We start from the raw sequence: 15,820 nt of genomic DNA, 5'->3' as shown, positions 1-15,820 counted from the left end.
TGCTCAGACATTGACTTTATTCAAGGTTTTTGGGCACCAAGGGAATGAAGGCATGTGGGGATAGGACGGGCAAATAGAGTTTAGGTAGATCAGCCATTTTGAGTGGTGAGACAGACTTGAGGCCTGTGGCCTACTGCTGCACTTTCTCGCATTGTTAAGGGAAGTTTGACTTGTTTTAGTACTCGTAAATGTGACGGTGACCCCGGTGAATGGAACATCCATCTCTGAGCACTCCCAGTGCACGTACAGCCCAGGCAACTGCAGAATGAAGCTCCCTCAATTTGGTCTCCTGTTGGTTTTGTTTCCCAAAGGTGCCTATCTTTCAGGATTCCCGACATCATTGAGAACGAGGGTGGAACTCTGCAAATTCCTCACCGTGGTAATCTTCACCTGCAGTGCCCAGCATGCAGCCATAAATAACGGACAGGTAACTCCTTCAGATCGCTCAGGTGCTTTTTACAGTTTTGTTGTGGTTTATCAGGTTCTACTTCTGTCGTTTCTCTTGCCCTGATCTTTCCTTTTGGGTGAATTATATTTCCCCAGACCTTGGTACTCTTTCGTCGCTAACTCAGTCAGCAGACATACCTCATGTGTGAGCCTCAACGTGAAGTTCTGACAGTCCATTGAGCTGCAGAGTCTCTCAACAGAGCTCAAAACTAATGCTGAAAAACATTCAAACATGCAGATCGATGGAGAGAGAGACAGGGGCAAGAGATGGAGAGAGAGAGAGCAAGAGAGACGGGGTTTGGGAGAATTCTTCCATTGCCTAGTGGTCGATGAGTCAGACAGATCATGTGTTTCCATCCATCTCCATGGCCATTTTTCCTGGAACAGGTTACTAGTTGTTAACACAGGCTCTGGCTTGAGGGGCTCCATCCTGCATGACTGATCATGAGGCTCTCTCACTCTTACAGCCTGCCATTGGTGTATTGGAAGGATTTACAGGTTGATAATCAACCTGTTTGGCCACATTATAAACCCACCTTCCATGGTTGCTCAGTCCTGAAGCAGGTCATGAACCCCAAGTTTCTGGCTCGGAGCCAGGGACACTATCTACTGCACCACAAGGCCTCCACAGTGATAATGTTCCTGGACTAGTGATCAACGTCCCCTCTAAATAAATTTCAAGGTGCATGGCCTTTTGAGTTCAGTGTGTGGTACTTTGAATTTGTTTGCTGCTATCTTAAAGGGCACTGCTTGCCAGTGGCCTGCAAGTTACTTTCTGGGCTGCTGCTTAGTTGTGAGAATGTACAAATACAGCCTATGGGACCTTTGACCAGGTCTAATGATTTGGAGATATGAGTTCAAATCCCACCAGAGCAGCTGGCGGAGTTTCCCGCTGGGAACATAGGAACACAGGAGCAGGGGGAGGCCATTTGACCCTTCAAATCCGCTCCACCATTCAACAAAATCGTGTCTGATCTGGTTGTGGTCTCAGCTCCATTTCCCTGTCTGCCCCCCATAACCCTTGACTCCCTTAGCCTAACAAAAATCTGTCCAAGTCTACCTCGAATAAATTCAAAGATCCAGCCTCCACTACATTCTGGGGAAGAGAATTCCACAACGACCAATGACCCATTGGGAGAAAAAGCTTCTCCTCATCTCTGTCTTAAAAGGAAGATCTCTTATTTTTAAACTATGACCCCTAGTTTTACTCTGCCCAACAATAGGAAACATCCTCTGGGTATCCACCCTACCAAGTCCCCTCAGGATCTTTTATGTTCCAATAACATCGCCTCTCATTCTTCTAAACTCCAATGGGTGTAGGCCCAACCTGTTCAATCTTTCTTCATTAGAAAACCCCTTCACCCAGGAATGAGTCCAGTGAACATTCTCTAAATTGCTTCTAACGCAATTATATCCTTCTACAAATAAGGAGACCAAAACTGCACACAGTACTCCAGATGTGGTCTCAGTAAGACCCTGAACACCTGTAGTAAATGCAGTGATTTGAGCAGCAGTGCCTGGGAGATTAGTCACCCAATCCGGAGAGAGTCCTGGACAATCAGAGAAGCTGCAAAGCTCTTTGAGATTGGGAAAGATGGTCTGTAAATGAAAGTTCTTTCTGTCTTTCTACCTGACTGAAATTGATTTTCCTTCCTTTGTTAAACAGTATGACTGGGGTGCCTGTGTCCCCAACTCGCCTATCTCAATGCGGAAGCCTCCCCCAACCAACAAGGAGATGGTGATGATGGAGCACATCATGGAATCACTCCTGGATGTCACCCAGTCCTGCATTCAGATGGCATTTTCCTGGATCATTAGCCTTCCACAGCCTGGAATGGTAAGGAATTGACTAATCGACTCAGAAGCATCAACCTGCATTTATATAGCAACTTTATTGATATAACACCCCGAGGTCCTTCACAGCAACAATTAACAAACAACATTTGACACAGCAACATATAATAAGCTATTAGGGCAGATGACCAAATGCTTGGTCCAAGAGATAGGTTTTAAGGTGTGTCTTAGTGGAGAGGGAGTTGGAGAGGTTTAGGGAGGGAATTCTGGAGGGAGTTTTGGACCTGAAGACATGGCCGCCAATGGTGCAGCCATTTACATCAGTGATGCTCATGATGGCCAGTATTGGAGGAGTGCAGAGATCTCAGGGCGTTGTAGGGATGGAGGAGATTACTGAGATAGAGAGGGGCAGAGTCCATGGAGAGATTTGAAAGTAAGTATTAAAGTTTTAAAATCGAGGCCTTATTTAACCAGTAGCCATTGTAGGTCAGCGACACAGGGTGAACAAGACTTGGTGCGAGTCTGCATGGGCGGCAGAGTTTTGGATCAACCCCAAGTTTACCGAGGGTGGGAATGTGAGAGACCAGCCCAGAGTGCGTTGGAATAGTCGAGTCCAGAGGCAACAAAGGCATATTATGAGGACTTCCGCAGCAGATGAGCTGAGACAGGGCCAAGAGTTGGACGACATTAAGGAGAGAGGAACAGCACGGATTTGTGGCCGGAAGCACACCTAGTGGGTCAGATACGACGCAGAGTTTGAGAATAGTCTGGTTCAGGTTCAGACAGTTCCCAGGGACAAGACCGGGTTTGTGGGTTAACAGTCAGATTGTGGGGATGAACATAACCTCAGTCTGCTGGATGTGAGAACCCTGAATGGAATGAGTTTCCAATTCCTCTTGGGTGTGGCTCCTACAGCATGAAGATGCCCCAGTTTATAACTGGACGTGCCCACATCTGATTGAATACCAACCATTCATTTCCCTGCAGAAAAAACTTGGCGATTACGAGGAATATTTCACCGAAGAGGCGGTGAAGGAAACCATCCAGAAATTTCAGGAAGAACTGAAGACGATCAATCTCATGATCCAGGATCGTAACAAGGGCCTGGATCTGAAATACGAGTACCTCTGTCCTGAGAACATCGAGAACAGCATCACCATCTAAAGGTCAGAGTGGCCTGGCTCTGAGAAAAGTGTAGTGGATCCCTCCCAGGCCCCTGATGGTTACCTGAATGCTTTTAGAGATATTGGATAATTATTTACTAAGGTGGTGGGTTGGGGCAGGAGTTTTGAGTAATTTTTTGGCTGGAAGTGCCACCCTCAGTGTGTTTTCAATCACTATGTTCGGGTAATTGTGTTGTAATTATAGTTTCTGTGTGTCCTCAAGCTTGGATTAGACAATCTGCTGCTACATTTTCACTTCCAGTATATCTGGAAAATCTGGGATGGTGACAAACATAGTCTTATCTTGTATTTACGGCACAGGGAAAGGCTGTTTGGCCCAACTGCTCTATGCTGGTCTCCATCTCCATCTGACCTTCCTTCTGCCCCTCTTCATCCAACCCCATCCTATTCCGTTCTCGCTTTTGTTTACCTAACTTCTCCTTAAAAGAATCTATGCCATTCACGTCAACCACTCCCTGTGGTGGTGAGTTCCATATTCTCATTGCTTGGAGTTAAGTTTCTCTTGAATTCTCTATCAGGTTTATTAATGACTATCTTAGATGTGTGGGCTGTTAACTATTAATGGTGTATTTTTTATGTTAAGATACAGAGGTGTAGGGTGTTGTTTCATTAAGTACCTAGGGCACTTATAAAGGAAGACAGCAGGGAATAGGTAGGGAACAGACATATGGAATGCTGCAGCCTGTGAATAAACCAACTATCACTAAAAGGATTTGTATCCAGTTTCATACTTCACCAACTTGCTTTGTCTCCAGTTTATCAGTAATGACAATCTTCTTACTGTGATGTCATTGAGAGGATAAATATTCAAAATAGTAGCTACTGGAATCATTTATGTCCACCTGAAAGAGTGGATGGTGCCTTGTTTTAATGTCTCATCCGAAGGATGGCACCTCCGACAGTGTAGCCCTCCCTCAGAACTGACTCTCCAAAGGTGCAGCCCTCCTTCAGTACTGACCCTCTGTCAGTGCAGCACTCCCTCAGTACTGACCCTCCAACAGTGCAGCAGTCCCTCAGTACTGACCCTCCAATGATGCAGCACTCCTTCAGTACTGACCCTCTGATAGTGCAGCACTCCATCAGTACTGACCCACCAGCAGTGCAGCACTCCCCCAGTACTGACCCTCCAACAGTGCAGCCCTCCCTCAGTACTGACCCTCCCAACAGTGCAGCACTCCGTCAGTACTGACCCTCCAATGATGCAGCACTCCTTCAGTAATGAGCCCATAATGATGCAGCACTCCCTCAGTACTGACCCTCCAACAGTGCAGCACTCCCTCATTACTGACCCTCCGACAGTGCAGCACTCCCTCAGTACTGACCCTCCAATAGTGCAGCCTTCCTTCAGTACTGACCCTCCAACAGTGCAGCACTCCCTCAGTACTGACCCTCCAACAGTGCAGCACTCCCTCAGTAATGACCCTCCGACAGTGCAGCACTCCCTCAGTACTGACCCTCTGACAGTGCAGCCCTCCACTACTGACCCTCTGACAGTGCAGCCCTCCCTCAGTACTGACCCTCCAACGGGGCATCCCTCCCTCAGTACTGACCCTCTGACAGTGCAGCACTCCCTCAGTACTGACCCTCCAACAGTGCAGCACTCCCTCAGTACTGACCCTCCAACCATGCAGCACTTCTTCAGTACTGAGCCCCCAATGATGCAGCACTTCCTCAGTGCTGACCCTCCACCAGTGCAGCAATCTTTCAATACTGACCCTCTAACGTTGCAGCACTCCCTCAGTACTGACCCTCTGACAGTGCAGCACTCCCTCAGTACTGAACCTCTGATAGTACAGCACTCCCTCAGTACTGATCCTCCAACAGTGCAGTCCTCCCTCAGTACTGACCCTCCCAACAGTGCAGCACTCCGTCAGTACTAACCCTCCAATGATGCAGCACTCCCTCAGTACTGACCCTCCAACATGCAGCACTCCCTCAGTACTGACCCTCCGACAGTGCAGCACTCCCTCGGTACTGACCCTCCAACAGTGCAGCACTCCCTCAGTACTGATGCTCCGACAGTGCTGCACTCCCTCAGTACTGACCCTCCGACAGTGCAGCCCTCCTTCACTACTGACCTTCTGACAGTGCAGCCCTCCCTCAGTACTGACCCCCTGACAGTGCAGACTCCCTCAGTACTGACCCTGCAGAGGATGCAGAGGGTAGTTGGACTCTGGAACAAACTTCCTGAAAGGGTGGTGGAGGCAGGTTGGGTCGAGGTATTCAAAAGGGAGTTGGATTGCTACCTGAAAAGAGAGAATGTGCAAGGTTACGGGGATAAGACAGGGGAGTGGGACTAGTTGGATTGCTCTTTCAGAGAGCCAGTGCAGACTCGATGGGCCAAATGGCCTCCTTCGCTACTGTGATCCCACTCAGGCAGCTTCATTTATCCAGTATCACTTCAACTATGAGCTTTTGTCTCTTTCGTCACAACTTTAGTTGAAACAGTAATTTCCACAGCAGGATTATAGATTCTCATTGATTTTTGCCCATCACTTGTTTTTCCCGGTACCTTTTTAATTTCCAACAATGTGCCTTGCCATGCCCCCCTTTATGACATAAGTAACATGTTGGTCCCTTGAGTCATACCTATCTTCCCTCTCGTCTTTTTACTATTCTGAGGAGTACTATCTTCCTTCCTGCCATCTTCCTCACTGTAACCAGTGTTCTTTTGATTATCAGATTTCTTATCTCTCCAGTTTCTGTGTGGGTTTGCAAACAATGGCTAGCTGCTGCCACATGCCTGTGAGACAAGTCATAATCATCAGCCATTACAGCTGCTGCTCTTATCTTAGAAACTTTACGGTTTTCCAGATAGGACCTTGTCCCTGAAGAGTGGCTACTTTTCCATGAGCATTACCTCTCCAAGGTTTTCAAAACCGCGTTAAATCTTCATTGTTCTATACCACCATCTCACCACCACCATCTCAAGGGCAACTCGGGATGGGCAATAAATGCTGACCCAGACAGCATCCCGCAAATGAATATAAAAAAAAATATAATTTCCTTTTCTCAAGCGAATTCCACAGAAGTTGGTTCCGGTTTCTTGGATTTCTAAACTGCTCCCAGAAGTAACTCATAGGCATTGAGATCAACATTCTTCACCGTGTTACAATTGCTAGATCATCTATCTGAAAGAGATACTTCTAACGCTTGCTTCACAAACAAGCTTTTCATTAAAAACATTCAAGTTTCTTATGGCCTTGCCACTTTGTAGCTATCTTCTCAAATGACACAAAATACAATTCAATTCCTTCCTCACTAGCAGAATATTCCTTGCCAAATCAAAACCAGGGGTTGAATTATATGAATTTCAGTGCCAGTGTGATGCTAGGTATGTAAGCCGTATCCCAAAGACTGGCGGATCGTATCAAACAGCATATCCCTCCTGCTGTGTGGAACAGGCAAGGTACAGACCGTAGCCAAACAGCCTGTACAAGCAAAACTCAAAACACAGTGTCCAACATTAGATGTGATTCCGCGATTGGACAACATTTGCTGAGTAATCCTTAGTGTGCTAAGAATTACGCTGACAACTAAATTAAGATTGTCAGTCAGGCTTACAGAATGGCGCATTTGTATGTACTGGAAGCTACATATATTAATACACAGAGCCATGTTCTTTGCAGACAGAAAGAACATGTACACACATTTCAACTGTTTCCTTTAACTAAACAAAATAAGTAACAGCCATTCATTGCTTCATTCCCCAGGACAATGTCTTGACCAATCAGAGCCAAAATGCCTGGCTTAAATTTCAAACAATACTTGGCGGTTAACTGCCAGTCACCATCAACTGGTGCATTTTCCGTGGCCATGCCTCTATCAATCAGAGTCCACTTGCCAACCAATCAGCACTCTCTTCCCATACAGTATAATTTTTTGTTTCCCTTGACGTTGTTATTTTCTTGCGAATTGCCCTGATGAGTGCAAGATGAAAAGCTTCAACAAAAATGCCTCTTTTTTCAGCAATACTCAAGTTCTGTACTACCAAATGACTATTTGACTACAGATGTTGTTTATATGGACTTCCAGGTGACATTAGATATGGCTCCACACGAGATTTTTATGAAAGATGGAAGCACATTGATTGGGTGGCAATGGCTTGTATAGGGAACTGTTTATGAGGTAGGAGACAGAGAGTAGACGTAATGGCTATGTGCCTCCCAAAATAGAAACTTTCACTGTCCTGAAGGACCAGGGAAGCAGGTGCATAACAACACCATCACTTCTGAGTTCCCCTCCAAGTCATTCACACAGATGTAACTTCATAATTATATAGGTAATTCCTCTATCGTCACTGGATTAAAATCCTGGAACTCCCTACTGTCATGAAGCTGTTAATGTATATAACATTTTGGAAAATATTTTTCTTTTAAAATAGAGGTTTAGTTTGCGGGTGTGTCTTAATTGGGTTAAAGCCAGCTAGTCTGAGAGCTTTGATGGGTACTAGTTTTGATATGTAAGAGAGATAGTGTGTATTTGCATTTTTTGAATAGAGCATTCAAGAAGTGGGGTGAAAACTTGACATCTTTCTAGCAGATACCAAGCAATATGTTCATATTACTAATAAACTTGGTACTATGAAAGGGGTTTCATTGTTATAAGGTGAAGTTCAAAGAGGCTGGTGACACAATGAGGATTTGAATCCAATCAGTGGTGGTAGGTATAACTTCAGTAGTTTTCGGCTGTGCAGAGCAGAGGCAATGTGAGATCAAAAGGCAGCTGTAGGCTTCCAACTGGCTCCACAGGAACCAAGGGAAAAGAACCTCATTTTGGATTTGTTAAGTGAAAATGCTTTGCCTGGTGTCTGGTTTAGTCTATGGGTTGCTGTTGCCTTAATGGAGATTAGTTTGGGAATTTGTTAAATGCTATGATAGTAGCAATTTGTAGCCATGTATATATTTATTTTAACGTGTGTAAATTAATAAAATGTTTCCTTTACTCTAATGTAAAATCTTGAGAACTGGTGGTCTGACTCCTGAGTTTAGAGTCACATCTCAAAAATAACACTTAAAATTATAGGTTATGACAGTTGTTTAAAGTTTCCCTCTGGGATTTTTAAATAACTCCACTTGACCAACTGCATCAGTCATAACACTACTTAGAACAGCACCAGGGGAACACGATCATGGTCTATAGTGGCTCAAGAAAACAATCCACCACCTCCTCCTTGGGGAAACTAGGCGTCAAAGTCAAAAAGCTGACCTTTCCATTTGTGCATAAATCTGAATAAATTTTAAAACATGAAAGGTAAAGTGCTTTTGCACTCATTACTGATCCTTAACACATCTGAATGTAACCTTCAGCTTTGTCACCAAGATTGTGATGTATCACTAGAAGAATGACAAAGAAGTAGAAGATGACTTTGAGGTTCAGGCCTGGATTAAGGAGCTCACTCAAATTGGATTTGAAGGCATTGGAGACATTAAAAAATCTGGTAAGTGAATGTAAACACCATTCTTCTCCCTATGAAATCATTGAATCTGATAGCAGGGAAGGAGGCCATTCAGCTTGTTGTGTCTGTGCCAGCTCTTTGGAAGAGCTATCCAATTAGTCCCCCACCTCAGCCTTTTTCCCATAATCCTGCAAATTAATCCTCTTCAAATACACGTCCATAGGGCAAAATTTTTACCTCATCGGGTGTGCGTGCTCCCGACCTGCTCGAGTGTAAAATGAAGCACGTTGATTCGGCAAGCGTCCCAACATCAATGCGCAGTCATACGATATTCAATCGGTGGGCACGTACCGGAGTCGACAGCGCGCCTGCTGATAATGAAAAGGCCAATTCAGGTCATTAACAGGGACATTGAAAGAAATTTTTCGCTGCCCGTCCAGCCTCACAGCTGGCAGGCAGACGAAAAGACCAAATGGCCTTTGCACTTCTTAGGAAACCTCATCCACGGGCGGGATGAGGTTTCCAACAGCAAATAAAAATGAAAGAAAAATTTTTACAGTTCATTTACAACATGTTCCTGCTCATGCGACAGAGTCACTTGAGGGGACATGTCTTATTACATGTTTGAAATGTTTATTTTTTATTTGGAAAAATGTTTATCTTCCTGAGGCAGCTCTGTGCCTCGGAGATTTGCAAGTGCACACTCCACGCTCGCATGAAGTGTGCGCCTGCCCCTCTCGTCCTTCTCTACACACCGCACCCCCACCCCCCAAACCTCCCCCCGCACAGCCTGCGCTGAGCGTTGCCTCTCGCTTTTCATGCTGGGTGGGCCTTAATTGGTCCACCAGTGTGAAATCACCTTCCGGCCTCGATCACAGGCAGCAATCAGCTTCCCAACTGCCTCCGCCTGCCCCCACCAAACCCACCCGCCAAGGGCTAAATTCTGCCCATAGTGTCTGTGGAATGAGCATTCACCTCACTTTCAGATAGTACACTCTAAATCATTTTAAAAAACCCTCGGTGAAGACACTTTCCCTCATTCCCCTGCTAATTCTTTTGACAATTATTTTTAATCTATCTAACCCCGTGCTGTACCTGTCCTAGGAGTGTTTGATGGGGACAGCGTAGAGGGAGCTTTACGCTGTATCTAACCCCGTGCTGTACCTGTCCTGGGAATGTTTGATGGAGACAGTGTAGAGGGAGCTGGACTCTCAATAATATCTGGACTTCAAGATAAAATTATGAGGGGGTTTTGCACAAACAAGGGTTGTATTCCCTGGAATTTAGAAGGTTAAGGGGTGGGGTTGGGGAAGGGGAGGACCTGATCAGAGTTTTTAAGATATTATGGGGAACAGATAGAGAGAAACTATTTCCGCTGGTTGGGGAGACTTGGAAGAGGTGGCAGAGACAGACTTTTTAGGAGTGAAATGATGAAACACTTCTACACATAAAGGGTGGGGCAAGTTTGAACTCTCTCCCACAATTGGTGCTAAATCATTTATAAATTTTAAGTCTGAGATTTTTAGATTTGCGTTAGCCAACTGTATGAGAAGAAATGGGGCCAGGGTTGGTATATAAAGATGCAGATTAACCATGATCTACCTCTCTGAATCGTGGAACAGACCTGAGGGACTCATGGCTGCTTCCTCCTCCTATGTTTCTCTGAAAATGGAGGTGGTGTAGAGGATCAGTCTGAAGATTGGAACATACTCGAGGGATCATATCACCTACTGCTGCTCCCTTTATTTCTGTTCTTATAAAAATTGAGATGGTTTGACTTATGTTTGTGCTTATAAAGGTGACAGTTAGCGCCTCAGAACTCTCAGTCCTAGTACCCCTCAAGTGAAGCTCCCACCATTTATTCACTGATACATCCTGTCAGCGTTACTTTCCAAACTGCGCCTATCTTTCAGGATTTCCGACATCGTTCAGTACCAGGTTGGAACTCTGCAAATTCCTCACCATGATTATCTTCATCTGCAGTGCCAGCACGCAGCCTTGAATAATAGACAGGTAACCATTCACACAGGCAGACTTTCTAACCGAGGGAGACAAAGACAGAGAACGAGAGAGAGAGAGAGAGACTGAGAGAGAGAGAGACAGAGAGAGAAAGAAAGAGCAAGAGAGAGAGGGAGACAGAGACGGATAGAAAAAGAGAGAGAGAGATATTTAGAGAGAGACAGAAAGAGACAGAGAGACCAGGCTTACACATTGTGTTATATGTGGGCCGTAATCTGAAGTTTGGTTGATTTTTTAACCTCACCTGGCCCAAGGTTCTGAGGTCAACAGCTTCCTTGGCTGAGATCAGCTGACAGTACAGAGATTGAACCTCAAACCATCTGCTCTGCATGAGCTCAGTATTACACTGGGCAGTGTTACCCATCGAGTGGGCTGGAGTAACGTTTCCCTGTTCCTATCTGATTCATGAGGAGCAGTGGAAAGTCTGAGGCCCAGCATCTCTCGAGCGCACTGACAGAACCTGGGCCCACCTGCTCCCTGTGCCAGTCTGTAGCTGGCTTCAGTGGCAGTTTGGCTTAATAATTGCAATCTCACCACTGAGTCAGAAGGTTGTGGGATGAAACCCCACCTCAGGAGCTGACCACACAATCTAGACCAACTGTTTAGCGCAGTACTGAATGAGTGCTGCTCCGTCAGAAGTGTCATCTTTCAGATGAACATTAAACAAGGGGCCAAGTTGCCTCCTTGGGTGAACGAAATGACCCAATGGCGTGATTCAAAGAAGAGCAAGAGGGTTCTGTTGATTCATTTCTGCACTTTCCCTTTTAAATTCAGCCACAGAACATAAACTCAAAGCGGCGTCAGTGTTTGAGGTGTAATCAAGCTAGTGAGCAAAGTACCTTCCTCTCGGAATGTGAGTAGCAATGCCTGGGAGATTAGTCGCCCATTCCGGAGAGAGTCCTGGACATTCCTGGATGAAACTCTTTGAGATTGGGAGAGATGCTCTGTAAATGAGAGTTCTTTCTGTCTTCTACCTGACTGAATATGATTTTCCTTCCTTTGTTTAATAGTATGACTGGGGTGCCTGGGTGCCCAACTTGCCCTGCTCAATGAGAAAGCCTCCTCCCACTACCAAGGGGGTAGCGACTATGGAGTACATCATGGAATCACTGCCGGATGTTAAACAGTCCTGCCTCCAGATGGCAATTCTCTGGGCTCTTAATCACACACCGTGTGTGTGGAAAATGGTAAGGAATTGATGAATCAACTTGATTTCTTACCCACTTTTGAAACGAGAGAGAGAGTCTGACTAGGGACCCATAGCAGAATCTGAAGGCTCACTACATTGATTCCAGAGATGAGTGTGTTGACTGATGAGGAGAAATTCAGTGGAACGGACCAATACTCTCTCATATTTAGAAGAAAGAAACATAAAAATTCTTCGAGAGCTTGGCACGGCAGAAGCTGAGCGACCCTTGACTGGTTTGGTATCATAGTCAAAAACAGGCATTAAAATCAGGAATGCAGAAGAGACAGGATTAGAGGAGCACAGAGACCTCAGAGGATTGTAGGGCCGAAGGAGGTTCCAGGGATAGCGAGGCTGCGGAGAGACCAGTGTAATGGGGAGACAATGGTCAGCGAACTTAGGGGTGATGGATGAATGGGACGTGGCGCGAGTTAGAAGCAGATTTTTGGATGATCTCAAGATTACGTAGGGTTAGAATGTGGGAGGCTGGCCAGGAAAGCTTTGGGATAGCCAAGTCTAGAGATAACAAAAGCATCGATGTGGGTTTCAGTAGCAAATGAGCTGAGGCAGGGGTAGATTTGGACAATGAAATGGAGTTTGAAATAGGTGGTCTCAGCAATGATACGGATGCGTGGTCAGAAGCTCACCTCGGGGTCAAGTAAACAATAAACAATCTGGTTCCCTTGGGTGTGAGGACACTGCATGAAATGAGTTGTCAGTCTCACCCCAACTCCTAAACAAAAACAAAAACAGAATTACCTGGAAAAACTCAGCAGGTCTGGCAGCATCGACGGAGAAGAAAAGAGTTGTCGTTTCGAGTCCTCATGACCCTTTGACAGAACTTGAGTTCGAGTCCAAGAAAGAGTTGAAATATAAGTTGGTTTAAGGTGTGTGTGTGGGGGGCGGAGTGAGAGAGATAGAGAGAAGTGGAGTAGGGGTGTGGTTGTAGGGACAAACAAGCAGTGATAGAAGCAGATCATCAAAAGATGTCAACAACAATAGTACAAAAGAACACATAGGTGTTAAAGTTAAAGTTGGTGATATTATCTAAACGAATGTGCTAATTAAGAATGGATGGCAGGGCACTCAAGGTATAGCTCTAGTGGGGGTGGGGAGAGCATAAAAGATTTTTAAAAATTTTTTAAAAAAAATAATGGAAATAGGTGGGAAAAGGAAAATTGTTATAATTTATTGGAAAAAAAAAGGAAGGGGGAAACAGAAAGGGGGTGGGGATGGGGGAGGGAGCTCACGACCTAAAGTTGTTGAATTCAATATTCAGTCTGGAAGGCTGTAAAGTGCCTAGTCGGAAGATGAGGTGTTGTTCCTCCAGTTTGCGTTGGGCTTCACTGGAACAATGCAGCAAGCCAAGGACAGACATGTGGGCAAGAGAGCAGGGTGGAGTGTTAAAATGGCAAGCGACAGGGAGGTTTGGGTCATTCTTGCGGACAGACTGCAGGTGTTCTGCAAAGCGGTTGCCCAGTTTACGTTTGGTCTCTCCAATGTAGAGGAGACCACATTGGGAGCAACAAATGCAGTAGACTAAGTTGGGGGAAATGCAAGTGAAATGCTGCTTCACTTGAAAGAAGTGTTTGGGTCCTTGGACGGTGAGGAGAGAGGAAGTGAAGGGGCAGGTGTTGCATCTTTTGCGTGGGCATGGGGTGGTGCCATAGGAGGGGGTTGAGGAGTAGGGGGTGATGGAGGAGTGGACCAGGGTGTCCCGGAGGGAGCGATCCCTACGGAATGCCGATAGGGGGGGTGAAGGGAAGATGTGTTTGGTGGTGGCATCATGCTGGAGTTGGCGGAAATGGCAGAGGATGATCCTTTGAATGCGGAGGCTGGTGGGGTGATAAGTGAGGACAAGGGGGACCCTATCATGTTTCTGGGAGGGAGGAGAAGGCGTGAGGGCGGATGCTTCTCTCTCTCTCCGCCCCCCACACACACACCTTAAACCAGCTTATATTTCAACTCTTTCTTGGACTCGAACTCAAATTCTGTCGAAGGGTCATGAGGACTTGAAACGTTAACTCTTTTCTTCTCTGCCGATGCTGCCAGACCTGCTGAGTTTTTCCAGGTAATTCTGTTTTTGTTTTTGTTTTGGATTTCCAGCATCCGCAGTTTTTTTGTTTTTATCACCCCAACTCCTAGTGAGCGTGGGCCCGACACTATCCAGCTCCCCAGTTTATAACCAAACATGCCGAACCCGACTAAAAACAAATTGTTTTTATTCTTTGCAGAATACACTGTGCGATTACAAAGAGGAGTGTTTCACTGAAGATAATGTGAAGAAAATCATCAAAGAATTTCAGGACGAGCTGAAGAAAATCGATTGCCTGATCCAGGAGCTTAAGGAGAACCTGGTCCTTAAATACGAGTACCTGCGTCCTGAGAACATTGAGAACAGAATCACCATCTAATAGGCAGAGTGGCCTTGTTCATAGATAGGGCTTGTTCGATGAGACGGTTTAGAGGGAGCTTACTCTGAATCTAACCCTGTGCTGTAACCCTCCTGGGAGTGTTTGATGAGGACAGTGTAGAGGGAGATTTACTCCCTATCTTACCCTGTGCCGTACCTGCCCTGAGAGTATTTGATGGGAACAGTGGAGATGGAGCTTTACTTTCTATCTGACCCTATGTTGTAGCTGTCTTGGGAGTGTTTGATGGGTACATTTCAGGAAAGTGGAGTTGAGATGGAAAATCAGCCATGAATTTATTGAATGACAGACAGGCTCTGTAGCTAACCCATTGCTTATCTTTCCTGGGAGTATCTGAGGAGAAAGTGCAGAGGGAACTTTACACTTTATCTAACACCGTGTTGTACTAGTCCACGGAGTGTTGATGGGGACATTTTAGAGGGATTTCTCAAATGCCACAGTGGGCTGTTGTGAATACTGTTTTCTCTAAGAATAAGGAAATAAATCTGCAGTTTAAAAAACCTCCCAGATGGAATGATTCACTTCTGTTTTCTACTGCATAACGCGCGTGTGTGTGTGTGTGTGTGTGTGTCTGTGTGTGTGTCTGTGTGTGTGTGCACGCACATGGCATGTTGCTCTCTCTGAACATCTGTAAATCTCCACATACATCAGCTGGCTATTTTAGATTGGTTCATGGTGGCCACTTTCACACTATTCACAGCAAGACTTCCTTAATTTTGTATACCAATTGATGGAACAGTGTAGAAGGAACTTGACCCTTATAACTCTGTGTTATAACTGCCCTGCAGGTGTCTGATGGAACAGTGTAGAAAGAGATTTACTCTGTATCTACCCCTGTTACGATCCCAGCTGAGGTTACCCCTGGACAAGCCCAATCCCAGAATGGAACACAGCTTGATAGATCCTAACTTATTTTTGTTTGTTTTGATACATGGAGGGTAGCTACTGAACACAGTCACAGGCATCAGCTGATGAACTTTTAACAACAGAATAAAACATTTATTCAACAAGCAAAGATGAACTATATTACAATACTCCTACAACTGTACCTTTACAGATATATACCGATTTGTAAAGATAACACAAGTTACAAAAGCTATCTTATACTCTAATGTTCACAGTAAGTACACAGACCATGTAAACCTATGGAACCCTGTGGTCAGACAGACCCCCACACTCTGAAACCAGGTAACAGGTGCCACCTCAAACAGACACTATGGATCTCTCATCAACTCCTTCCAGCCTCAGAATAAGGAGTCAGCCATTTAGGACTGAACTGAGGAGAAATTTCTTCACTCAAAGGGCAGTGACCTTTAAAATTCTATGCTGTGGGTGCTCAGTCATTGACTATATGTAAGAC

General features: G+C 45.4%; 2 protein-coding genes across 6 annotated transcripts in view; both read left to right on the top strand.

Annotated features, from left to right (window-relative positions):
* LOC121272298 (polyunsaturated fatty acid 5-lipoxygenase-like) overlaps nucleotides 1-4,347 on the top strand; it is a 29,396-nt gene extending 25,049 nt beyond the window's left edge. For 3 of the 5 annotated variants that reach the window (XM_041178879.1, XM_041178880.1, XM_041178882.1), the window contains 3 exons: nucleotides 312-427; nucleotides 2,114-2,284; nucleotides 3,229-4,347. In XM_041178879.1, coding sequence (XP_041034813.1) covers nucleotides 312-427; nucleotides 2,114-2,284; nucleotides 3,229-3,405 — 464 coding nt within the window. In that variant the 3' untranslated portion in view covers nucleotides 3,406-4,347. The remainder of the gene's footprint in view (nucleotides 1-311; nucleotides 428-2,113; nucleotides 2,285-3,228) is intronic. The other 2 variants (XM_041178878.1, XM_041178881.1) reach the window with 2 other exon arrangements.
* Nucleotides 4,348-8,734: 4,387 nt separating this feature from the next.
* Nucleotides 8,735-14,804, top strand: LOC121272299 (polyunsaturated fatty acid lipoxygenase ALOX12-like). The gene is made up of 3 exons (XM_041178884.1): nucleotides 8,735-8,865; nucleotides 11,853-12,029; nucleotides 14,263-14,804. Exons 1-3 carry the CDS (start codon nucleotides 8,788-8,790, stop codon nucleotides 14,440-14,442), a joined length of 435 nt encoding a protein of 144 aa, XP_041034818.1. The 5' UTR covers nucleotides 8,735-8,787; the 3' UTR covers nucleotides 14,443-14,804.
* Nucleotides 14,805-15,820: the final 1,016 nt, after the last annotated feature.

The sequence above is a fragment of the Carcharodon carcharias genome, chromosome 33 (assembly GCF_017639515.1).
Source record: "Carcharodon carcharias isolate sCarCar2 chromosome 33, sCarCar2.pri, whole genome shotgun sequence".
NCBI lineage: Eukaryota > Metazoa > Chordata > Chondrichthyes > Lamniformes > Lamnidae > Carcharodon > Carcharodon carcharias.
Note: the sequence above shows the minus strand (reverse complement) of the source record. Positions and strands in the feature narration are given on the sequence as shown.